The following is a 26,994-nucleotide window of genomic DNA, read 5'->3' as shown; positions in this document are numbered from 1 at the left end:
CTTTCTGTTTTCTATGGCTTTCTGCTAACAATATCATGTACTCCTAAATGTTTGATCTATTTTGTATTTTTATTCATTTAAAGTTATAGTTTGAATTCTGGGCATGGTGGCACACATATGCCTTTAATCCCAGCACTTGAGAGGTAGAGGCAGGTGGAGCTCTGTGAGTTCTAGGCTAGCCTAGTCAACAGAGTAAGTTTCAGGGCTACATAGTGAGATTTCCTGTCCCCCCACCCAAAAAGATTGTAATTTGATATAAATGTGCTTTAAAAGTATATTTAACATTACATTTTATTATTTTTTTAGTAAGAAGACTAAAAAAATCTGGAGTTGCAGATGTCATCTGTGGCTTTCCTAAGCACAAGAGTATTGTCAATTTCAGCCAGATAGTAAGTACTACTAAAATCATAGGGGATGAATATTTTACACATAGGATTTCAAATTTTATTTACATGTTTGAGGGATTAAAAGAAAAATCATGAGAAAGCAGGTTTCAGAGATTTTTGTTAACATAGTATGTGGAAGAGCCTGTGTTCAATGGGAGCATTGACTTTGACAGCTTAATGTATTGGTGACCTAGCCTTCCCATTTAATGACTCTAACCCTAAAATTTCACTCCTTGATCTTCCATATTTTACATGTTGTTAGTCATCTATGCATCTTTTTAATGGGTTTGCTTTATTTGTGGAATCATGTTAAGGGTTTTAGGTCGTGATCCATGTTCTCAAAAAACGGGCAGGTGAAGGAGGTGAACATCTACGGATGAAACTGAAAGTTACTTTTTGAGTGGATACTCTGTCGGTCACTGTCTCCAGGTTCTGTCCAAGGGCTGTTGGGAGCATAGTGCTCTGTGTCGTGTGGTCCACAGTCCCTGTCAGTGTTCAAGGTGAAGCAGAGCAATGTTGGCACTGTGTGTTGTTCTAAGACGAATTGTGTATAAAACATGTTTAAATATATTACAGAAAATACACGTTAGTGAACTACCAATGGAAGGTCCTGAAATAAGCAAGTTATTGCAGTAAATAAGGACCGTAGAAATGTTGGAGGAGTTCACCTTCTGTAGATTGTAGAGAAGTTCACCTTCTGTCTGTTACTAGAACAAGAGCTACATGCTGCTCAGCAACTGGCTTTACCTTCACAGGCTGTCTCAGAGCACCGCTTTCTCCAGAATACCTTATTATTTTTGTTTGTTGCGTGATACTTACAGGGTACTGCTGCCATAATTTAACCATTCTGTTTTCTACTGATATTCAGGGTGTCTTCAGTTATCAACTGTTGAAGTTTTTGTGATACACAGGTGCATGTTAAAGATAATTGGTTTTATTTTCTATAAATGTTGTCTATTTTGGTGACTTACCCTTGGTATCTCCATGAGACTTTTAGTATCTACTTATCTTTATCATATGATACATGTATTTATTTTTTAGAAAGGATTTTCTAGGTAGCCCAGGTTGGATTTGAGATCACAATCCTCCTGCCTCAGTTCCTTTTGAGTCCTGGGATTCTATTGCAGGTACATGTCATATAGCATGCTTGAAATCATCTTTTAGGTGACTTAATATTAAAGAAAGATAAGGCTAAGCTCATAACACAAAATATAAGAAACATTGTATTTGTTCTTTTGGGGGGGGCAAGGTTTGTTTGTTTATTTATTTATTTATTTATTGAGGCAGGGTAGCCTGATGTGGAACTCACTATGTAGACCAGGCTGGCCTTGAACTCACAGAGCTCTCTGCCTGCCTCTGCCTTCTGAATGCTGGGATTAAGGGTATGTGTCAGCATGCCCTGTGAACTTCTGATTCTGGGAGTATAGGCATATACCACCACACCCAGTTTTATGTAGCTCTAGGCATCTAACCCTAGGTTTTATGTATGTTACATAAGGACTGTATCAATTGCCCTACATCCTGAGTTCTAGTACTTTAGCTCTTTAAAACCATTTTTTAAAAGGGACATATGGGAGTCTGACATAGGATGATGCAAGTTCAAGGCCAGCTTAGTCTACAGAGTAAGTTTGAGGCTAACCTACACAGTGAGACCTTGTGGCAAACAAAGATTATCTGATTAAAATTGAATATTAAGATAGAAGTTTTGGAGACACATATATGAAATTTATGTTTATATATTATTAATACTTGTTTATTTGATCCAATTTTTATCACATTTTTTCCATAGTACACCAAACCTTGCCTGTCCTTATTTTTTGTATCTTTAAAATATATTCTCTTTATTTAAGACAGGCCTGTATGTGAAGAAACTGTAACTTGCTTAAACTCATGTCTTTAAGAGGCTCTCATGCCAGATGGGGTGTTGCATGCCACTAATCTTAGCATTCAGGGATGCAGAGGCAGGCAGGTGTCTGTGAGTTTGAGGCCAGCCTAGTCTACAAAGCAAGTCCTACACAGGCCAAGACTACATAGAGAAACCCTATCTTGAAAAAAATCAAAACCCAAAACAAAAAACCAAAACCAAACCAAAACAACAACAAAAAAACTAAACAAGAAACCAAAAATGTTCTGAATGTGGAAAAAGGAAGACACCAGATTAGATGGTAAATGAGTTAAATATAAATCACTTATTGTACAAAAAATGAGACTGATGTAAATTAGATACATAAGATAAAACCGGTAGGTAATTGAGATGTTGAGCTGTGTTTTTGTACACCAGAATTTCTCAACTGTATTGAACATTGTGTGGCTTTTCACTCAATCTTCTTACATGATGATTTCCTATATATCTGGACATAAAGAAGAAAAAGAGATAGTTTGTAAGCCGCGGAAGTATATAGGAAAGTTATGATTTGCTTTTGTATGAGATAATAACTTTTACCCCTATTCTGAAAAATGCATATATTATATTATATTTGGAAAATGTAAAAGTAGTACATAACAAAGTAACATATAGAACATAGTTTTACAGTCCTTTGCTCTTTATATTCTCATCCTAATGCCATGCTGTTTGGGTGGCTATATAGTTGTGTTTGTTTGTTTGAGGCAGGGTTTCTCTGTCCTGGACTCACTTTGTAGACCACGCTGGTCTTGAACTCAGATCCTCCTGCCTTTGCCTCCCTAAGTGCTGGGATTACAGGCATGTACCACTGCGCCTGGTTTATATGGGTTATTTTTAACTTGTGTCTTTTCTGTTTTAACTCCTTTAAGTATTACCTAAGGTCAGGTCTCTAGCAGTTTGGGAGGCTGAAGCAGGAGCATTGGAAGTTCAGGCCACTTTCTACTTTGACTGCATTTAGGACCAGCTTGGGAAATTAATGATTCTCTTTCTCGAAATAAAAGTAAAAAGGAGCATGAAAATGTAGCTCAAAGGTAGAGCACTTGCTTAGCATGTGTGAGGCCCTAGGATAAACCCCTGGTAACACACAGACACGCATACACACACCCAAGTACACACACATGATCCAAAGCATTTAAATTTTTTTACTTAATATATTTTCTTGCTGTGTTCCCCTTCTGGTCTTGAAATTCTTTCTGTACTTGAGCAGTCTTTATGCTTTTTGTCCACAGTAACCTGGACTATAGCTACACCTTCCCACTTCAGCTCAAAACAGAGTTTTAGCGACTCTCTCTCTTAGTCATTGTTCTGTTGTTGCTTGGTGACTGAGTATTCAAATATAAGAGCCTGTGGGGGCCATTCTTCAGACCCCACACTGTCTGAAATGCTCTTTTACTGAGTAGAGTGAGTAGTCCTGTTTCTACTTGGCAATAAAAGTATTTCAATTTTAAAAGGAGCAAGTAATGCAAATAGACATTTCTTCAAAGAAGATATATGGCAATGTACATATAACCTTGGCCTCATTGAACCTTAGGGAAATGAAAATCAAAACTAAGTAACCAGGCTGGATAAAGAATAAAATCACCATAGTTAAAAAGAAGGGCAATAATAGGTGTTGGTGAGAGTGTAGTGAAATTGGAGCCCTTGTACGTTGCGAGTGGGAATCATACTGACACACCTTAAGGAAAATAGACTGGTGGTTCCTCCAAGGGATAAACAGTTACCATATGATTTAGAATTCCACCTTGAGAAATATGAAGGCATGTATATACCTAAAACTCTTTCAGGAATGTCAAGAATAGTGCTGGAGAGATAGCTCTGTAGATGGCCTTGGCTGTTCTTCCAGAGAACTCAAGATCAATTCCAAGTACTCACATGACGACTCATAATTGCTGGTAATTCTAGTTCCAAGGGATCCAGTACTCTCTATGGTCTCCTGGGGCAGTGCTCACATTTGATGCACGTACATGCATGTAGGCAAAATACTCGTGCATGTAAAATAAAATAAACATTTAAAAAGAATGCTTAGAGTAAGATTATTATAGTTAAAAAAGCAAATATTCAAGCAGGGCACAGGTGGTGCAGTTTTAACCCTAGCACTCAGGGAGGCAGAGGCAGGTGGGTTGCTGTGAGTTTGAGGCCAGCCCTATCTACAAAGCAAGTCCAGGACAGCCAAGGCTACACAGAGAAACCCTGAAAAGTTGTTAAATAAGCTGTGTTATTTGTACCATAGCCTGATGCTCAGTAACAAAGTAAAGGAAGTGCTGTCACAGGCTACAACTTAGGTGAACTTTGAACATGTTAAGTGAAACAAAGCAAAGTTAGGGATAAAAAGGCATAATTGCATGGTTCCATTTACACAGTGTCTGAATAGGCAGTCTACAGCAACAGAGATTTATGGTTGCCAGGGGTGAAAGGGTGGGGAATGGGGACTGAGTGCTCATGGATGAGGATTAGATTGTGTTGATAGTTGTATAGTTCTGTAAATATACTGAAAAACCTCTGACTTGTGTACTGCAAAATGGTGATTTTTTTGTTTTGTTTTGTTTTGTTTTTTTTGACCAGGGGAGTTTCATTGAGTGGTAGAGCATTTGCCTAGCATAGATGAGGTCCTGTGTTTGATCCTTTATAACACAAACACTAAAAACCAAAATAATTAGTATAAAAAAATGGAAGAGGAGGAGGAAGAAGAAGAGAAGGAAAAAGGGTCTGGTGAGGTAGCTCAGCAGTTATAAGCACTTGCTGCTCTTGAAGAGGACCTGGGTTTGGTTCTCAGCACCCATACTGGGCAGCTTACAACCACCTGCAACTCTAGTTTGAGGAGTTCTGAGACCCTCTTCAGGCTTCTGAGGGCACTGCACGTATGTAATACACATGTAGACAACCAAACATAAATACATCCACACATAAATATAAATAAAGAAAAAGAAAAATACCGCTAAATAAATGGTTCTCACCTTATGGATTGAGACTCCTTTGGGGGTTGAATGACCCTTTTACAGGGGTTGCCTAAGACCATGAGAAAACACATATTTACATTCTGATTCATAACAGTAGCAAATTTACATTTATAAGGTAGCAACAAAAATAATTTTAAGAATGGGAGGTCACTACAACATGAGGAATTACACTAAAGGATCAAAGCATTAGGAAGGTTAAGAACCACTGTGCAAAATAATGAATTTTATTATAATGTATATTATATTTTAATAAAGAGCCCACACACTTAAAAGTATGTCCAGGTGAAAGAGGATGCTATATTTAATCCAGGTGGAGGTAATGAGAATTGGGTGGATTACCAATTTTTTTCTTTTGATATTTTTTCGAGATAGAGTCTCACCCTGTAGCTTTGGCTGTCCTGGAACTCACGATGTAGACCAAAGTGGCCTCAAACTCACAGAGATCCACATGCATCTGCCTCCCAGAGTCCTGGGATTAAAGGCTTGTGCCATTGTGCTGGCTATCAAAGATGTACTTTGAATTTAGAACTAGCACACTTTGCAAAGTGCGTAAGTGTAACAGGAAAAGGGAGTCCAGCTGATGGGAGGAACCAGCTGCCAACCTGAGCACTCTGCAGGTGAAGCAACACTATTGCTAGGTGGAAGCCTACAGAGGGAGACATTGTCTGAGAAACAACATCAACAAAATTGCTCTTTTGTGTTTGGGTTCAGCAACTGGAAATTGTCCTTAGCTGAAATTTTATACATGCCTGGCTTGGGTGTTTATTGAATACTGTGTATCTCTGAGCAAGCTCGGCAGAAAACAGTTGTAGCACTTGTTTTTTAAACTCTATTTTATTTGGGGTTCCTTAAAGCCTCCTTCTTCCAACCCCCCACCCTAAGTAGGAGAGAGAAGGTTAGTGGGGAGAGGGGTTGCAGACCCCTTTACTCCTCCCTGCTGTTTAGGGTTGATGGATTCTTTTAGGGCCATACCAGTCTCCATCAGTAGCAGACTCAGCAAGCAGTCTCCTCCAAGCCTCTCTGTCTATCTCCACGCCACCATACCATCACCTCTGGTCTCTCCAAACTGCCACTTGCCACGTGCCACTACTGCAGTCACATTTTCTCTTTCTAGGCTCTCATATTTATGTCCTCAGAGCTCTAGACTACACCCCTCTTCATGCTGCGCGAGGCAGGCTGTTACCAGCAGGCAGTGACTATGCCCCGCTCGAGAGACAGTTATCAGCTATGGACAAACTAAAGCCCAAACTAGTATCCCATACTTGGGATTAAAACAAAAACATATTTCTTTGAAAACATAGATTTTAGAGAACCCCAAACTTGCATTATAAGCAATTTTAGGGAGGAAAGATTTATTCAGCCCTTTGTTTCAGAGGTTTCTGTCTTGGCCCCTTTGCTTCTGTGCCCTGCTGTGGTAGGGCAGAACATCATGGGAGCATCTGGGGAGCAAAGTAGTTTCCTCCCTGGAGTGGTGGCGTCAGACAGGGAGTCAGGAAGGACCAGGACAAGACAGACTCTGTGTCACAGTGACAGTGACCTACTTCTACTTCAAACATGTTTTCTACCTCCAAGTTTCTAGCACCTCCCAGTCACTAGTCCATCCATGTATCGATCTTGAACAGGTGAGCGCCCTCACGATCTTCCTCATCTTAGGGCCATAGCAGGAGCCATATGACAGAATCCTGAAACCAGTACTGAAGTAGATAATTCCTCTCTTAAGTCCTTTTTTCAAGTATTTTGTCACAGTGGTGGAAAGTGTAGCTTATCTGTTATTTTAATATGTTTCATTAGTGAGATACTCACAGAATTTAAAATTTAGTGTCTGTGCAGGTTTCATTGTCATGGCTTGGCTGGCTGGCCAGTGAGCTCCCGGGTCTTCCCCTCTCTTTCCTTCCCTGCTCTGGGATTATAAGAAACTGCATATGCCTATCATTTTATATGTTCTAGAGACGTAATCCAGCTCTTTAGGCTGTGGTGCCCAAGCATTTTGCAGATTGATCTGTTTTCCAAGCCCCAAGAGTTGCTCTTTTAACCTGTGACTCAGTTATTGCTCAGATTCCATGTGTTTGAAGATTTTCCTTTTGTCTTTCTGTCACATTTCTAGTTTGCCTCTCTGCTTGCAGAACATACTTTGTATGTTTCAATTCTTCGAGGCTCCTTAAGATTTCTTACTCACATGGGTTTATCATGGTAAACTTCTGTGTGCGTTTGAAAGTGTGTCTGTTCTGCCGCTATGGAGAGGAGTGTTCCATAAATGTAGACTAAATCCTTCCTTAATTGTTGAGTTCTGTATTCTTGGAATTTTGTCTAGTCCTACAAATTGCTGATAGTGTAGTACTGAGATCTTGACTATAGTGAAGTTTATTTACTTTTTCTTTTAGTTCTGTTTTTTCCGTCTGTAGTTTTTGATGCATAGACATTTGGTGTTATTTTTTTTTTTTCCTGATGACTTGGTCCTTATTATGACCTCTTTTTTTTTTCCTTTTCTGATAATCTTTTCTCTAATTTCTAATTATATCTGATATAATATATAAAAAAGTAATTTTAAAATTTTAATTAATTTAAATTTAGGCACATGTGGCTGATGGCTGTCATATTACTGGAAGGTGGAGGGAGCTATGACACAAATTTAATTAAAAGGTAAATTTTATAGTATGTTAAAAGATGTTAAGCTCAATGAGTGGTTAGCTAGAAAGGGGAGATGAGGACAAAGGGAGTGGGATATTGGACTTTGAATTGGATAATCAGGGAAGAAATGCTTGAATATGACACTTGGAAAGAAAACAAAAATTTTAGAGTGAGAATTATCAGTGCCAGTATCTGTGGGAAGAATACATCAAGAGCTGGCAAGGAGGCAGGCTAGTGCATGAACTTTAGCTTTTACTCTGAATGACCTGGAAAAGTACTTAAGAGCTTAGAGAAGACTCAGGTCCACTCTAACTTGGTTTTGTAAAGATTACTGTGGCTGAATTGTTGAAAATTGACTACAGGGGTTGGGGTGCAGTGGAAACAAGTTAGGGGGTAAGAATGTAGGTACAAGATTGATGGTCATCAGATCAAGTGCTTAGGGTAGATTTTGGGGGGAAATATCAAGACATTTAATTTCAGATATTTTAAGAGATAATTTATGTTATTATTATTATTGTTGCTGTTTTTGTTTTTCAAGACAGGGTTTCTCTGTGTTGCTCTGGCTGTCCTGGACTCACTTTGTAGACCAGGCTGGGCTCGAATTCACAGAGCTCCACCTTCCCTTGCCTTCCCAAGTGCTGGGATTAAAGGTGTGTGCTACCACACCAGGCTAATAATTAATTTTAGAGATTTGAGATGTTTATTAGACAAACAAAAGCAAGGATACTGTGGCCTATTCCAGATCTGTAAGTTTCTGCCCTTGTGGGACTTCCATCCTAGTAGATATGGATAGTAGACATATAGATAAATAAGCACAGTAAAAGAATAACATGCCAAAGATTAAAAAACACAAAGAAAACCCAAATAGAAAACGAAGTATGCTTTTTGAAAAGAGTGAAGATACAGCTAAGTTAGTAGAGTGCTTGCCTAGCATAATGACCCCAGCATTATAAAACAGGGTGCAAGTGGGAGGATCAGAAGTTCTGAGTTACTCTTGGATACATAGGAAGTTCAAGGTCACTTGGCTACAGGAGACCATGTCTCAGGAAAAAAATAAATAAATAAAAGTTTTGCTGTAATGAATTAACAATGTGGTCAAAATAATTTGAATACTAATATGGTAGTGAGAAAATAATTTTATAGACCTGGTAGAAAAGTAGGTAGAGGGAGCAAAGTGTAAAGGGTTTCAAGTGGGAGCATGACTGAAACATTTGAAGAAGAGCAGAAAAGCTGGAAGGCTAAATGTGCTTTAAGTGGCAAGAACAAGGGAATGATCAGAGGAAGACAGTACCAGAATGGCAGTTGTCTGGATGACAGGCTATTTTAAAGGCTCTCTCTTTATCCTGAGTGAGATGGGAAGTTAGGGGACAGTTTGGCAGAAGGGAGTTATCATCCAGGCTAATGGATTAGCTGTCGCTGCCTGAAGAGTGGAAGTGATTGCTTAGTCTGTGAGTGTGACCTAGTAGAAAGGCTATGATAATTAAATCTAAGGGTAATGGCAGTGGAGGGGATGAAGAGCAATCATACTGCTCTGTCTGCCCTTTAGGAACTTCATTGCCAAATTGTCTTACCACATGCTTGAGGAGCAAGGATTATTATATTAACTGAGATGGGAATTACCAGAACAGGTTTGAAGGGAGTGGTCAGAAGCTCAGACTTGGACATGTTAAGTTTATGATGCCTATTAGATATATGAGTATAGGTGTTTCATAGACATTCTGATGTTTATAGGTCCTTTTATGTTTAAAAAATTAAATAATTCTATAAAACAGTACATTTACTATTTTGAAATATGTTATGCTATGTTGTTATTTTAATTTTTAACATGTTCAATCCTGACAAAACTTGAGTGTTTTGGAGATACTGATTTGTTTTTGGATATGCTGCCAGAGTTGATGGTACTGTCTTAGAGTTACACAGAGATGTCACTCCACTTTATAAGTGGAAATATACTTATGTAGTCTGAGTATTTTTACCTGCTTTCTATTTTAGGTCCTATTACTGCTGGATTTGCAAGATTTTTTAAATACAATTTTTCTTTTGAATTATGATTTAAATATCAAAAATCTTTAAATTTTTTTAAAAAGGGAAGTATTTTAGTTTTGGAAGTCAGAATGCCAAGGAAAAGGAAAAATGTTGGGGGCAGTACTTTGCGGAAGACTGCAAACGCTCAGGAAATTGTCGTATCCCATGTTGCTAGTCATGAGGACCCAACTACTACTCTTCCTTCCGCGTGCGGGGAAAAAATTGATCAGGAAGAACTCTTCACCAGTATCTCAGAGATGTTTTCTGCTCTGGATCCTGATGTAGTGTATTTGATGCTTTCTGAATGTGATTTTAAAGGTGAGAAAAGTTTAGTTTGAATTTTTGCATCTTATAAGAAGTCCTCATGTTCTGTGCCACGGTGAATAGCGATGCAGAAAACGATATTCTTATTTTGATTATCATAGTTAAGTATCTCCCATAGACAAAGGTACGGTTGGTATCACTAGGGATATAAAAAATAAAGATGGTTTCTACCATAAAGAAATGTTCGGTTATAGATGTAGGATGCTTGAATATAAATATAGTTCACATTTTATTCTCTTATCTCCTCTGGACAGGTTGGTGTTGTTGACATCTTTAAGTTCGTTTTTCTAACTTGTTAATGAAAAATAATAGTATGTATCTTACAGGACAGGACTTTTTTGGGTTGGATTGAAGGTTTATTTTGTTGTTGATTTTGGTAAAGAGTTTGGTATAATATGCTATAAATAGCCTGTAATAAAAGTTTTAGAAGTATGTTTGCAGGCAAAAAAATGTTGTTTTCTGGACAGATTATTGCCAGGTTAATATAGTCTTTGGTTATAGTTTTTATAAGCTAAAATCATTCTGGATTTGAAGATCTTGGTAAAGCCTGGTAAATTTACAGTCTCAGTCATTGTGTGAGCTGCGATGTGAGCATTTCATCCTGTCATGATTTGCACAAACCCAAGTTTCAGTACTGCACTGGGTGCTGAGAGCAACAGCAGTGGCGTGCTGTAAGTGACCCATATACTTATTTCTTGATTTTGTCTTTAGATTATATTTATTGAACATACATGTTTAAAATAGTGGTTAATTATAGTCATATGTCCTAACAAACTTATTTCTCTTTTTCAGGATCTTCTGTAGACCTTCTTTGTAAATACTTGATGTTATGAGTAGTTTGAATAATAACATTGATGGCACTAAAAAAGCATATATTCTGCTTTTTAAAACTTAATACAGTGGAAACGTTTTCACTGCTTTTGCACATTTCTCTTTATAACAAGCTTTAGCTGTTTCTCTTTGGTGGTTTTCTAGTGCTCCAGTGAGTTGTATTCTAATTTATTTATTTCTATCTAAGTTTATCATGTATAACATTATTACAAAGAACATTTCAGAGGAAGTAGCCTTTTTTTTCTTCTTCTTTTCTTCTTAGTCCCAAAGCTTTCCTTCCTGCAGCACAAATTAAGAATAGTTTGTCTGAACTTGAAAATACACCAATAAATTACCTACCAGGGAAGTATGCTAGTTTGTAGTACCACATAACTATCTCAGAATTGTGAATAAATAAGATTTTAATAGCAATAAAATTGTACTTTTTCTCAACTTTTTAAAATAAAGAATAATTTTGAACATTTTTTAATGTTTGAGTTTTTCTCATATTTATAAATTATTTAATATTTAAGGTTGTTTTTGTGTCATAGTTTTAATTTTTTCTAACAACCCGTTTAATATTTCTTTCTAGTGATAATTACCTTCGTGTTTTGGTGTTTTACTGTACACCGCTTTTTTGGTTTTCTACCATGTAGGCTTTCCTCCTCCTCCTCCTCCTCCTCCTCCTCCTCCTCCTCCTCCTCCTCCTTCTTCTCCTTCTTCCTTCTTCCTTCTTCCTTTCTTCTTCCTTTCTTCTTCCTTTCTTCTTTCTTCTTTCTTCTTTCTTCTTCTTCTTTTTACTTTTTTCCCTGTACCCTGTGTCAGCATTTAGGGTTTCTTGCCTTTGTAGTTGTGCTCTGTACTCTTAACTGACTGCTCTGCTAGGCTTGCCCCTCCAATCCTCTTTTTTTTCTCTCTCTCTTAAGGCAACATTAACTGGGTGCTTACTAGGTGCCAGTTCTTGTACACAGCACTTTTCATGGATTATCTCATTTAATCCTCACAACAATCTATGAGGTAGGTACTTTTATTATCCCCATATTACAGAAAAAAAAAGTTAGCTTAGGGAAGTTAGCTAACTTGTTTGAAGTATCCTATCAAGCAAGTAGATATTTAATTAATTTTATTCTTTTTTAAAATTTTATTTATTTATGTATTTAATCTATGAGTGCTCCGCCTGCATATATATCTGCACGCCAGAAGAGGGCATCAGACCCCCCATTATAGATGGTTGTAAGCCTTCATGTGGTTTTTGGGACTTGAACTCAGGATCTCTGAAGAGCAGCCAGTGGTCTTAACTGCTAAGCCATCTCTGCAGCCATGCTAATAGATATTTAAATTATGGTGTTTTGACACTGGAACAGAGCTGTGTCCTACAGTGCTGTGCTTCCTCCCCCCACCCTCCGTATTTATCTTCCTTAAGACAAAACACTAGAAAACAAATAAAAATTTAAAAAAGGCTTTCAAATTTTAAATACTTAAAAATTACTTTCTTTTCTTGTGCCTTTTGTCAATCCCAGGCCTCAAGCATGCTAGCCAGGCTCTCTGCACTGAGCAACCTCCCTAGCTCTCGCCTCTTGCATGTTTGAAAACTTAGTGGCTCAGCATTGAAGGCAGCCATGCCAGCCCTGGCTCTGTCACTGTGTGTCTTGGGTTCACTTTGTATACTTTTTTGAGCTTCATTTTCTTTTCTGTTTTCTAGGATGATAGATATTATAGTATTATTTAGGATTCAGTGAGGTGATCTATATAATGCCCCAAGCCCAGTGCTGTGACTGGTATCTCCTTTACATTCCCTTAGAAAACAAAGTGTGACATACTGGATCCCTCTCAATTTCACTCAGTCTCCTCCAGTTTTTTCTTCCTTCTTTATCCATTGCACAGATCCCTATGAGCTAACTCTCCAACCAGCTTTCTTTAAACAGGTTTTATAATTTCTTTTTTCCTTCCTTCCTTTCTTTTTTCTTGAAAAAGGGTCTCACCATATAGCTCTGGATCTTACTATATAGCAAAGCTGGCTTTGAACTCACAGAGATTTACGTGCTTTTGCCTCTCAAGTGCTGGGACCAAAGGCAATTTTGTATTCTCAAGCTTAGCTTTAACTTTTATCCTGTTTGGCAATTTGATTTTTAATCTTTTAAGTGCCAGATGATACATTACTTTATGTGAAATCTTTCCTTACTCTTCTAGTACTAATAGCATTTGTACATTATTAAAGAGTATACGTTATTTGATTTATACTATGATGTAATTATATTTTAATGCATTTAGTTTAAACTTTATAGACTCTTTTGTATTAAAATTTTGTCTTCATTTTCGTATGAAGTATTTCTGATTCATGTATTATTTATGTTAAATACATAGCGTGGACTGTGTAAAATAAGTTTAGGACATTCAATAGATAAATAGCTGTTGAGTGGATCAACTGACCTGAGAATCTTTACAAATGACTAATATTTATTTTATTACAATTGGAAAGAGCACCGTCCCGTGGCTCCATCGTAGACCCTTCTCTAATGAAGATCTTGATGTGTTAGAGTAGTGTTAATTTTTCAAAGATGACTGGTATTCTGATATATTTTCAATGCCTATAGACTTTTGTTGTTGTTGTTACTGTTATTGTTCTCGTACAGTTGAAAATGCCATGGATTGCCTATTAGAATTATCTGCTACTGATGCCAAGATGGAAGAATCATCTTCACAAAGTTCTGTTGCTTGTGAGAACAAGCCAGGTGTGTCAGGGAGTGCAGTGATGGAGACGAGTCCTCCTGAAGCGGAGAGTGAAGATTCAAAACTGGATTCATTTTTGGATATGCAGCTAACTGAAGACTTGGATTCCTTAATACAGAATGCTTTTGAGAAATTGAACTCTTCTCCCGATGACCAAGTATATTCATTTTTGCCTTTGCAAGATGCTAATAGTTTTAATGACCCTTCTACCTTTATGAATTCAGATTCAAGTGGTATGACTTCTATTCCTTCCATACAAAATACGGGCTCAAACAGTGAAATTCTCAAGAATCCTGCTTCTTCTCTAGGTTCAAGCCCACTGATTTCACGTTCAGTTTTGAATGAACCTGAAAGTATTACTAAGGGTGGCACACTGGCATCGGAAGGCAGCTGCCCCGAAGAGTCTCCTCCCAGCAGCTCTGTAACTCCAACAAGTGACTCCGTTGCGGGTTGTGGCAGTTTCAGCCAAAGGCAGAAAGATCCTTTAGAATCCGAGTGTCCTAGTGTACAGCATTCTCAAGCCCTTGTAGATTTGGGTACCAGTGAACCTCAGGTTCCTGTAAATCTTCCTCTGCACAATTCAGGGCCTAATTTACCAGGTACAGATGGGGATCAGAAATCTGCTTCTGTACCTGACGTTTTTGTACCCTCTGAAGGGTTCAGTTTCAAGCCACACAAGCATCCTGAACTGCCACCCAAGGGGAAGGATATGAATTACTGCCCAGTTCTTACCCCTCTCCCTTTACTCCTCCCTCCCCCACCACCTCCACCAATTTGGAACCCAATGATTCCTGCTTTTGACCTCTTTCAAGGAAACCATGGCTTTGTAGCACCTGTTGTAACCACAGCTGCACACTGGAGACCTGTCAACTACACGTTTCCGCCCTCTATCATCTCCCACACTTCTCCAACAAAAGTATGGAGAAGCAGTGAGGGAACAAGTGCTTATCAGGTGCAGGAGGCCCCAGCATCTCAGCCTGCCAGGAAGAAGACCACGTCTTACGTTGGCTTAGTTCTTGTTCTTCTCAGAGGGCTGCCGGGCTCAGGGAAATCCTTTCTGGCAAGGTAGGAAGACGTTTCATTGGCATTTTTTAGAAAGTAGAGTGCATGGATTTGTACAGCTAATGTGACTATACGGAACACCTTTAAGTATATTTTTTTTACGATTTTTTTCTTTTAAGATAATACTCTTTTCTCTAAAAGTTATTTTAGAGAAAATAAAATATTTTATTTGCATTTGTACCTGCATGCCAGAAGAGCATACCAGATTCCAGTATTGATAGTTGTGAGCCACCATGTAGTTGCTAAGAATTGAACTCAGAACCTCTGGAGGAGCAGTCAGTGAGTGCTCTTCTCCACTGAGCCATCTCTCCAGCCCCCTCTTTAAAAGTTTTTATTGAAATCTTTTTCTCAGATATCTTTGACAGAAGAAAAAAAATACAGTTTCAAGATACTGAGACTCTGAAATACTTTTCTGTGTATGAGAGCTAATTTGATTAGGAGAAACATGAGTTTAACTTTTTTATGGAATGTGAAAAGAAACCAGACTTAAAAAATAAGAAAAATCAAAACAAAAGATCCACAGTTGATTTTAGAATTCAGGAAAAGAAAGTAGTGAATACATGAATTCCACTGATGACTAGAAATTGAGGATTATAGGATGTTGTTAAATAGTGCTTTTAGAAGCATGATTTTAAATTGGGCATGTATGTCTTTAGTACCAGCACTGGGAAGGTAGAGAGAGGCAGATCTTAGGGTTCAAGACCAACCTGGAACAGAACAAGTTCCAGGACAGCCAGGGCTACACAGAGAAATCTTGCCTCAAACCACAGAAAACAAAGGAAACATGATTGTAAGGAAGAGAGGTGAATAGTAGTAATTACAGAACTCAGGGATTGCAGACTATTTATTTTTGATGTTTTGAGACATGGTCTCTCTGTGTAACCTGGCTAGCCTGGATCTTACTTTATAGACCAGGCTGGCAGTTCTTCCTGCTTCCAGAATGTGGGCACTAAAGGTGTGTACTGTTACTCCTGGCCCAAAGCTTTGTTGAAAAATGCAGTTCTCTTGCGTGTGTTTTCATGCCAAGTAGATTGTTAGTGCTTTGATGTGGGAGGAGAGAATCAGGGTCAGAAGTATCCTTGTGATTATGGATGGCTTCAAGGATATTCTTTGAGAATATTTGCTGCCTTAGTTTCTCTCCAGAGGCCGTGGCAATTAAATTTTAAGATGTATTTATTTGCCATAGGCTTTTCATTTTGATTTAGCTGTGTGTGTGTGTGTGTGTGTGTCTTGTCTGTTTTGAGATAGAAGGTCTTGTATGCCAATCTGTTCTCAAACTCACAATGCAACCAAGGTCATGCATTTTTGTATCTCCTGCCTATAAACCCTCAAATGCTGGGATTACAGATGTGTGCCATCATTATGTGGAAATGGGGATCAAACCCAGGACCCTGTGCATGGTAGAATAGCATTCTACCAGCTGAGCTACATCTCTAGCCCCAGTAATAGCAACATAAAATAATTTACATTACAGCAGTTGTGATTGTGAAATTAGTGGGAATGAAAGCAGTGCTTTAAAAGGTAATAGATTTTAAAAGGTAGTAGATTTTTAGAGCTAGGTTTCAGGGGCCTTAAAGTTAAAAGTCAAATGCAGTTTTGAGAGGGGGAACAGAAGTTTTTGCCACAAAATAGGAGTTATATTTTTGATAAAAATACATGAGGTAATATAAACTCGAGCTGAGTTTTCTCAGAGAGTATGGTCCATGACATTAAATTACCTTGTGACATGAGGAAAATCTTATGTAAAAACAAGGTTTTTTGATTTATTGGAAAGGTCATGAATGGATATCTTTTAAAAGATATATACAAATTTGTAGTCTCCTGTCTATCTTTCAAGCACTGGAATTACTGGTGGGCTGCCATACCCATGCAGTATTTTTACATAGGTCCTGGGGATCTAAGCATTCAATGCTTGCATGACAAATACACTTGTGCATTAACCATCTTACCAGCCTGTGCTTATAATTTTCTTTAAAGATAGCTCAGATATATGCATGTTTAAAAGGAAAAGAGCACCAGGGATGGTGGTCATGTCTGTAATCTCTGCACTTGAGATTGAAGACTGGAAGACTGAGGATACACTCTATCCTTGGCTGCATGAGACTTTCCGTAAAACAAAATATCATATTTCTGAATAATTTGTGTAAAGCAGTATAGACTTATTTTGGATTAGTTTTTTTTTTTTTTTTGAAGAGTTGAACTTTTTGCTTAGAGAATTTTCAGTTTGAATTTTATTGCTCCTTTAAATACTATTACTTGAATTTTTACTTGAATTATGACTACAAAAGAAGAGAGAACTTTGGAAAAAAAATTATTCCTTTTGTTATTCATAGGACTTTGCAAGAGGATAACCCAAGTGGGGTCATTCTTAGTACTGATGATTATTTCTATATAAATGGACAATACCAATTTGATGTGAAGTACTTGGGAGAAGCCCACGAGTGGAACCAGAATCGAGGTGAGAACAGCTGTGAGGGTCTGCGTGACATTAACAGTTGTATAGAGAGAAAGCTTTCTTTAGTATTTGTTTGTTGAGAGACATAGCACTTTAAAGAACTTAGTTTACTTATATTTTGTGGTACTTATACATGCCACATGAGTGTGCTGCCACCGAGCTATAACTAATCCTAGCCCTTAAGAATGTGTAATTAAAAAAAAGCCAGGATAATCCCAGTACTCAGGAAGCAGAGATTGGCATATTCAGTCTGGTTCGAGGTTAGCCTAATCTTCTGAGAGAGGTCCATCACAGCCAGGACTATATAGATACCATGTTTCATTAAAAAACAAAAACAAAAAAAACCCCAAAATCGTAATTCTTATGCTACACAGTAAGACGTGAGAATTAAAAGTTAAATTTTGGGGCACAGGGCCATATGTCCAATACCCAGTACCCACATAAAAAATCAGACATGGCAGTGTGTGTTTATGATCTTAGTTCCGAGGGGACAGAGACAAGGAAGGTCCCTGGGTTTTATTGGCCAGCAGTGTAGCCAAATTGGTCAGTTCTAGGTTTATTGAGAGACCCTGCCTCAAAAGTAAGGTAGGGCTGTTAAGGAAAACACCTAAGTCAGGCAAGGTAGCACATGCTGTTAATCCCAGCACTAGCACTGGGAGGCAGAAGCAGGTTGATCTCTGTGAGTTTGAGTCTAGCTTAGTCTACATAGAGAGCTCCAGGGCAGCCAGGGCCGCATAGTGAGATCCTAGTTCAAACAAAAACAACAAAAAAGACATTTGATGTTGACCACCTCACATTCACTCGAATCCCCCTCAGAGAGAGAGAGAGAGAGAGAGAGAGAGAGAGAGAGCTCCCTCTCTTTATCCCCTTCCATAAAGTAATAAAACATTTTTAAAGGTAATTTTTGTAAGAGGATTGGAATGTTCTATGACAGTGTTTAGTTTTTTTCTTCCTCCTTCTCCTCTCGTCTCATTTCCCTTCTCTCTGTCCTGTCGTCTTTCTTCCTCACTTCTCTTTGTGTCATTATCCTTTGATTCAGGACAGAGTCTTGCTAAGAGGCCAGGCTGGTTTTAAACTTCTGTCCTTTTTCTTCATCCTCCCTGTTCCCATTTCTGAGGTGGAACTTGCCTTGTTAAATGCTGATCTTTCTTAGATTGGTTCCAGCATCCATCTTCCTTCCCTTCTTCATTTCTTTCCTCCCCCATCCCTTCCTTCTTCCTTCCTTCTAAACTTGGTTGAGCCCCTCCCCGACTGAAATGTGTGAGGCAATCTCTCTCGAGTTAGTAAGAACAGTAGAGGAGGACACCCAAAGTCTTGCTCTGGCTTCCCTGTGAGTGCCTGGATGCGTCCCTGCACACCCACCTGCATCCTCCACAGACCACATACGCATCTTTCGACACACTCACACTTGCCACTAGCACCACCAACAACAAAGTGAGATTTTGTGGTCCAATAATGTGTAAAAGTTTCACAGTTGTAGCAACTGTGAAATGAAGATAATAATTAATATTATTGTTATTATTTGAGGCAGGATCTCTCTGCTGTGTAGCTCTAGACATCCTGGAACTTTCCACTGATAAAGTCTAGGGATCTTGGTTAGATTCATTTTTTTTTTTCTGCCACTTAAAGAATTAAAAGGTAGTGAAATCTAAAGCAGGACAGGTAGCAGCAAAGAGTTCTGAAGCCCTTCAGTTGAAACAAGATGTTTACTGGGGGTGAGGAAACATACACACACACACACACACACACAGGCACCAACAGGCACAGAGAAAAGATCCCCTGCAAAGCAGAGAAGGGCACTGGAAACCAAAGAATCCAGTCTCTTCTCCAAGGCTGGGATTTTTAAGGCCTCAGAAGAGTTTTTCCCTTCTAATTTAGGGTTGGTCAGTTTGAAGATAGACAGGATGGTTGATTAGTCCAAAACTGTTGTGTGACAACAGGTCCTGAGCAGTCCTTGACCTTGTTTATCCAGTCCATCAGGAGGGCCCCCTAGTGGGAAGCAAAATACCTAGGAGGCCTTTATTTTAAGCTGCCAGGCTTTGTCTCCAGTCAGTAGTGTGAGGTAGAAGCTGGCCATCTTGGAAAATTTACACATTTATTACCTAGCTGTGGCCCCTCTTTCTGTCTGTCTGCCTGCCAGGGAGCCTAACTCCTAGTTTTTCACTACCATGCCTACCCTATATTTAATATTAGTAAAAGGATGTCCTTTTGTGTTGTTTTTCAGCAAAAGAAGCATTTGAGAAGAAGGTGTCGCCAATAATCATAGATAACACAAACCTCCAAGCATGGGAGATGAAGCCATATGTTGCTTTGGTCTGTACCATAAGTTTATATAAGTATAATACTGAGTTTGGAGCCATTGAGGGCATGTCTGTTTCACAAGTGAATCAGGCACATTTGAGAATGTTTTGGTTTACCTTGAATTGCATTTTTTCTGGTCTTCAGTGAAATGAGAAGAATAAGACAACCAATATGGCTGAGCTTTTCCATAAAGCTACGTTTACTCAGCTTTGAAATTACGATGTTCAAATGTTAACTCCCTCCCCACCTCCCAGTACTCTCCTTTCCTCTCCTTTTTTCTTTCTTTATATAAAAACTATTTTTAGTTTCCAGGCTGTATCCGCACTGGCTGTTGGGCTGTATTTGGTCTTAAGCTGAATAGATATTCTTGAGTTGCAGGACTCTTTGTTTTATCTACCATTGAATCTTCTGGGAGTATCACTGTGCTTGATATATAGTAACTTTATTGACCAGATCTGTTAAGTGAGGCATTTATGATAGTTTGGTTTTTGTTGTTGTTGTTGTTATTGTTTGTTTGGTTGGTTGGTTGGTTGGTGTGGTGTAGTCCTTCACTGTTAGCACATACCTTGCAGATACCTCAACTAAGAAAGAATTTATGCATTCCTTAGTCAAATGCATATTAGAGTTCTTTATGGCCTTAACACATCCAGGCTGTTGTTTATGTCATTTGTTTTATTAATGTTGCAGGCCTGGGGTCAGATTTACCACTCTCACAGTAAGTTTTAACAAAAAAGAGGCTTTTGGTTGGGACCATGGATACTGACCATGTCCATACCCGAGGCCTCACACTCAGAGTATGGGTCCAGATTACATTAGATGGGGCCTTATAAAGGCAAAACTCACAAGACTTTGTACTTCCTGCCTTCATGCAGTCAGAGACGAGCACACATCCTGGCATACTTCCTGTGCAATTGGGGCAACCAAGCTTGTTTACAGGAGCAAAAACACATGGTTTGTTATCTTACATGAACAGCCAGGAAGTGATCTGTTCTTGGGCAAGTGGGGCTTGTAGATTAGAGGCATTTTTTTTGTTTAAAGATCTCTTAAGCATAGTAATTTAAACTTAAAACTTAATGCTAGCCATCACATTTAGTGCACTTAAACTATTTTTTTAAGTATAATTCCTCACCTTTCTGGGGGGAAAAATGTGTCTTTTGAAAATTGTGCATGGTGCTGCACAACTTTACTTCCAGAGCTAGGGAGGCAGATGCAGGTGAATCTCTGTGAGTTCAAGGCCAGACTGGTCAACATAGGGAGTTCCAGGACAGCCAGGGCTACATAGAGAGATTTGTCCCAAAATGTATTTTACTACAGATGCAGTAGATTTGATTTTAGTTCATTGGACTGAAAAATGCTTTGCTTTCTAACTGTCAACTAAAATCTTCAGCATTGGGGTAGGTTCTGTGGGTCCTGTAGTCTTTCCATGTTTTCTGTTCTCTTAGAGAGTGTTGTGATGCTGCCTTTTCTTATTTACTTATTTTCATGTGTCTTTGTGTGTGTTTGTATAAGTTCACATACATCATCTGCGCGCAGCAGCCCACAGAGGCCAGAAGAGGGTCTTGGATCCCATGGCACTGGAATTGCAAGTGATTGTGAGCCACCGTGTGGGTACTGATTTGAGCCAAAGTCCCCTGCAAACAGCCAATTCTCTTAACTGCTAAGCCAGGCCCACTACTTTATTTTCTTCAGTAGAAAAGAAAGAGTTCCAGTTGCTTTGTTTCTGATGTCCAACTCTTGTCCTCTGTAATTTTTTTTTTTTTAAAGTTAGGGTATCACTTCATAACCCAGGCTGGCCTTGAACTTTTGATCTGTTTTGTCTATTTTAGCATCTTGAGTGCTGGAATTACAGGTATGCTCTGTTATACCCAAGTTTTTTTTTTTTTTCTTATGTTATTGAAAATATAAAACTGCTTTTCTAGTATTGTTTTCTTGGCTCTTCCTAACTGTACTCAAATGTATGTAAGAGGCTCCTGCTTCTCACAGAGTATCAAACTCATTTATTTCTTCATATAGACTTGCATAAAATGGGATGAGGCTAGTCCAGAAGTCGTAGATCAAAGACAAAGTCTCAAACTCTGCATTTTGAGCATAGGTATGGATGAAAAGGAAGGTCTAGCTAGCATTACAAAACAAAGAAAGAAACAACCCGAGGAGACTGCCTACTTGCTTGGATGGGGGCAAACACAAGTGTGCATAATGAAGAAAGAGGAGGGGAAAGGGAGCCATGCCTGTGTCAGATGCTGCTGAGGAGCAGGTAAGAGAGATTCATCTGCCTCTGCCTCCTGAATGCTGGGACTAAGGGTGTGCACCACTGGCTGGGGACGACATCATCATGTTGGTTTTTCTCGTCAGTATTCTATTGTGTAGCCTTGGCTGTCTTGTAACTCACTCTGTAGACCAGGTTAGCCTTGAATTCACAGAGGTCTGCCTGCCTCTGCCTCTGGATGCTGGGATTAAAGGTGTACTCTGCCACCCTCTGGTGAACTGTTTTGTTTTTTTTTTTTTTTTTTAAGATTTTATTTTTATTTATTATGTATACATTGTTCTGTCTGCATGTGTGCTTGAATACCAGAAGAGGACACCAGATCCCATTATAGATGGTTGTGAACCACCATGTGGTTGCTGGGAATTGAACTCAGGACCTGGAAGAGCAGTCAGTGCTCTCAACCTCTGAGCCATCTCTCCAGCCCATTTTTTTTTTTTGTCGTTTTTATTTTTAAACAAAAGGGATCCAGTAAATAGCTGGCACATGGAAAGTAGAATATGATGGGACAAATAAATGGATGGTATTTACATATTATGAAATTAATTGAAAGGAAGAGAAAGATGCATGATGTCGAGAGGGAAGTGCCCCAGTCATTTATTCCTGAGGAAGGACTAGGTACAGTGTAAAAGTGCAGTGGTTGATGACTGGACTGTACTACACTAGAGCTTTTAAACATGGACTAAGCAGTGGCTGGCAACAGGAAAATTACAAATTTAAATTTTAAAGTATAAATTTTAAATTATATGCATTGAATGAAAATGAGGACATGACTGCTTCCTAGGAATGATTAAGGAGAAGTTTTTGTGTAGATAGAGAGAGAACAGCCCAAGGCATCTGGGAGAATCCAGACTGAACATGGCCAGTAGAATAGACAAGGGTCACAGAGGAGAGAGAGGAAGAGTAGAGAGAAAGAAAAGGGGTCCAAGAGGACCAAAACAGTGCATGGGAGCCAAGAGGGGCATAGCTAAAATGGCCGTGTTACCTAGGACTCAGAAGTGAAGCCCAGCCTCTGGCTTGGAGCAGCTTAGGGTAGAGGGTCCTGCGAGAAGTGCTGAGTGAGATTAGTTCTGGTTTCTTTGGAACGTGCATATTTGATGAATAATCTAAACTTTAAAGCAATGCCTATATATTTTTTAAGAATCTTTCCAGAGGTGCTCTGTGTATATATAGATATGTGAATAATTTTTTCCCATGTGAAAATTGTTTGCTAACTTTCTCATAAGTTTATTTTAAAAGCTATTTCTCGTTCTCTCATTGTCTCATTTAATATAGAATTCTTAAAAATGATATTTTGGGGAGATGGAGAGGTGGCTCAGCAGTTAAGAGCACTGTCTGCTCTTCCCAGAGGTCCTGTCTGTAATGGGCTCTGATTCCCTTTTCTGGTATGCATGAAGACAGAGCACTCACATACATAAAAGATATGAATAAATAAATCTTTGAGCTGGTCAGTGGTGGTGCATGCACTTGGGAGCCAGAGGCAGGTGAATCTCTGAGTTCAAGGCCAGCCTGGTCTATAGAGTGAGTTCCAGGACAACTAGGGCTACACAGAGAAATCCTGTCCCGAAAAAAAAAAAAGGTTTTATTTTATATTATGTTCTCATTTATTAGATAAATTCATATTAGTAGTCTGACCATTTCTGTTCTTTTGCTATTACAAATAGTGAATTGAATATCTTACCATTTACTTGTATTCATGTATATTTGTTGTCTTTATACAACTATTAGTAACAAAGTTTTGGAAGTAAATTAATGGGTCAAAGAGATTATGTAAAATTGTTTTTCTTCCCCATTGTAGTTTATTCCAATATCTGGCCCACTTCAGTCTTCTAGGGTAGTCTGGGGCTGGAAGCCTAGGAAGAGGATTCCTTGTTTGTGTTTGTGTTTGTGTTCTCTGATAAACATCAGAGAACAAATTTTTTCTTAGCAAAGCTAAGAAAAAAGAATTAGCAGCAAAGTAAAAGAAAGTAGGAGCTGGTTCCAGACCCCAGTGTGCCCTGCTTCCTGCTCTTTCTTTGTCTAGAATCTCCTATCTTACAAAAGGCATGTGTCCCCTTCCTCAGCTTGGCAGTGTTTCTCACAGGAGACAGACCCGTTCAGTAAGAGTCCCATACAGTGATGCATGCTTGTAATTCCAGTTTTTCTACAAAGCAAGTTCAAGGCTAATCTAGGCTGCTTGAGGCTTTATCTCAAACAAACTTCCTCCAGACTACAGCAGCAGCAGCAGACCTTTCCAGAGGCTCTTGCTGTTCATTTAAGAGAGTGCTGAGAGCAGGTGCTTGCTCAGTCCAGCCTGCTGACTGGATAACCTGTGGAGGGTCTTTTGTTTCTAATCTAATAGTCTGTAAACATTGCACTTAACCTAATGGAAAATTTATTTACATTTTTTTTTTTTTGTCTTTTCTGTATATAGTCTCAAAAGCATAAATATAAGGTCCTTTTCCGGGAACCAGACACATGGTGGAAATTCAAACCAAAGGAGCTTGCAAGGTAAAACTTGGAGGTTTTCTGGCATAGCTTTTATTTCACAACAGTGGCTCAACGTTTATCTACATTTTCTTTTTTCCTTTACAAATGATGAATGAGACAAAACCGATTAGATTTTGGCTTGTCCACTTAAAAATCGATGATGTTTTATATTGTGAATGTTCTAAAATGTTATTGTAAAATATTCTCTTATGTGTATATGCATGCGTATCTATGAATGAGTGCAGGTTCCCATTTGTTATGTCACTTGTGAAGGTCAGAGGTGGACTCTCTGGCATTAGTTCTCTCCTGCTCCAGGGAAAAACTCCTATCATCAAGCCTTCATGCTGGCGCCTGTGCCTAATCAGCCATCTTGATGTCCCTTATCCCTACTTTTATGAAGAGTTGGGATTTATGTTTTGATAATAATTACTGAAGAAATTTCCAGTTGTCCAGTGTTGTCACTTGTGTGTGGCCTTGTAATAATATGCTAATATCTAAAACTAGAAAAGACCTTGGAAGTTGGTACCCTTGAGCTATGGGTGTCCTGTTGGGAAGGACATGTAGCTTCTAGAATACTAGAAAGTGGGAGGGAGGTAGTGATGGGAAAAACATTGCAGATAGTTAAGTCTCCTACCCTTATTCTTTATTTGGTTGCTTGTCTGAATTTAAAAATGCTATTTTAAAGAGATGGACATGCATTGTTTTTTCCTTTGCACTCCATATTCATTTAGAAAATTTAACTTAATTTTAGGATAGTTTCTTTGTAATGATTTCAACTAATTCAATACAAATTGAAGGACAGTCAGTCTGATTAATATAGTCATAGTTTTGTATGACCATTGTCACTGTCTAATTCTGAAACATTTTCATTTTTTTTCACAAAGAAGTCATACTCAGCAGTTCCTCCCTCTCTGGCAGCCCATGCTGTGTTTCCTCTCTAGAAGTTTTTCCTGTCTTAGACAGAGTATATACAGAGAATACGTGGACTCTTTTTGTCTGGCATCTTGCACTGAAAATGTTTTCAAGGTTTATCTGTGTTGCAGAATGTCATACTCAATTTCTTTTTATTGTCTTTTCATATGTTACAGGATCTGGTTTCCTATATTGTGTTTGGAATTTTTGTATCTGTGTAGATGAGTGGGGTTAATAAACAGTTTTCCCCTCCTTGACCTACCCTGTCTGATTTTGGTATCATAAACTGATAGAGAAGTATTTTCTCTCAGTTGGAATTTCCCCATCATACCAAGTTAAGACTTCAGTGCAGTTTTACTCCTCCAGTGTTTGCATCTCTGCAGCATAAGCAGTCGAGGTCTCTCTTCAGTCTTGATTTGTTCGCAGTGTGTTCCTCCTTCTCATTATTCTCAGTAGTGGTCTGTTCTTTGTTTTGCTTTTTTTTCCTTCAAAGTGGCCCTCATAATAGCACTTCACCTGGTTGACTTTCTTTTCTGTTGTATGCTGTTTTGTTTAATTCAGTTATGATTTTCTTATTTTACTTCTTTGCTTTAAAGTGTCTATTTTGCTTACTTCTGTTTTTTTAAGTCTTAAAGTTGTAGATAGATCTTTTTTATAATATGAGCCTTTGATGCTCTTGGCTGCTTTATTTGCCTCATGGTTTATTGTACAGTGCTTCCTTTTGCGTGCTTGTTTTTAAAGTTGCACTATAATTAAATGTTACCCTGTAGCTCGTGGGTTACTGAACTGTGCTTTAAAATCTCCAAGCCAGTGGGTGTTTTTCTTCTGGATTTTCAGTTCGTCTGCGGTAGACCACACGTGTGACGGTTGTCATTTTCTTTCCCTTTAGTATCTCACTGTGCAGTTCTGGAGCTGTAGAGATCTGCCTGTCGTGGCCTCCTGAGTGCTGGGGTTTGAGGCTGTGTAACCACAGCCATCCCTACTTGTTACATGTTCCATCCTTGATTAATGAGCGTGTGTATTGGGGTCTTGAAGAGGGTTCAGTAGGCAAGGCACCTGCCGTCAAGCTTTGAAGACTTGAGTTTGATTCCCAGGCTTACATAGTGGAAGAAGAGAACCAGTTCCTGCCAGTTGTCCTCTGATCTCCACATGCATGCTGTGGCATGTGTACGCTCATACAACACACATGCATACGAAACCCAACCGTGTACTGGTTACGTTGTGTTCATATGCTCTCTAGAAATACTCCGCAGTTGGGCTGCCCAGTATGTTGTATAGCGTTCTGTGCTTTCTTTTCTTGCGGCTAGTCTTGTGGGTTCATTTTTTGGAGAAGGATGATGAATTCTTCCAATAGTGCATAAATCCCTCTGTTATATTGCCTGTCAGTTTCTCTGTCTTCTCAACTGTGTTTACTTTATATATTTGGAGGGTAGTTGTTGAAATTCTTAAGAGCTTATTGTTTTTTGATGTTACCTTAATTGCGCTTCCTCCCTTCCTAATGATTTTTATTTTGTCTTTAAGAATAGTGTTTGCTGTGAAGTCTGGTTTGTTTAATTAGAAGAACTATACCAGCATTCTTTTAGTTACTATTTGCGAATTTTTCTCCTTTTATACTTTTACTTTGAGCCTTTAATGTTCTTATTGTTTATGTACTTAATTGTGCCTACTATGACGGGTTTCTCTACCTTGGCTTTTTCTTGTGTGTGTCAGGTGGGGGGGTGGGGAGCAAGGGTAGCCCAGGCTAGCCTTGGACCTCCTGATCCTCCTGC

The 26,994-nt window shown here is 38.7% G+C and overlaps 1 protein-coding gene across 5 annotated transcripts in view; it reads left to right on the top strand.

The window, feature by feature from the left end:
• The first annotated feature begins 311 nt into the window (after positions 1-311).
• Positions 312-26,994, top strand: part of N4bp2 (NEDD4 binding protein 2) — a 60,987-nt gene continuing 34,304 nt past the window's right edge. For 3 of the 5 annotated variants that reach the window (XR_008722759.1, XM_055629255.1, XM_055629254.1), the window contains exons 1-7: positions 312-389; positions 7,818-7,886; positions 9,867-10,217; positions 13,667-14,828; positions 17,159-17,283; positions 19,505-19,593; positions 24,258-24,334. Coding sequence is in view for 4 of the 5 variants with exons in the window: in XM_055629255.1 (XP_055485230.1) it covers positions 9,989-10,217; positions 13,667-14,828; positions 17,159-17,283; positions 19,505-19,593; positions 24,258-24,334 (1,682 nt within the window). In the remaining variant the exon portion in view is untranslated. Of the gene's footprint in view, positions 390-7,817; positions 7,887-9,866; positions 10,218-11,959; positions 12,051-13,666; positions 14,829-17,158; positions 17,284-19,504; positions 19,594-24,257; positions 24,335-26,994 lie in introns of those variants that run through there. The other 2 variants (XM_055629256.1, XM_055629257.1) reach the window with 2 other exon arrangements.

This window comes from Psammomys obesus, unplaced genomic scaffold (genome assembly GCF_907164565.1).
Source record: "Psammomys obesus unplaced genomic scaffold, mPsaObe1.curated_primary_1811, whole genome shotgun sequence".
NCBI classification, from domain to species: domain Eukaryota; kingdom Metazoa; phylum Chordata; class Mammalia; order Rodentia; family Muridae; genus Psammomys; species Psammomys obesus.
The sequence above is the reverse complement of the archived record's forward strand: the minus strand, read 5'-3'. Positions and strand labels throughout refer to the sequence as shown.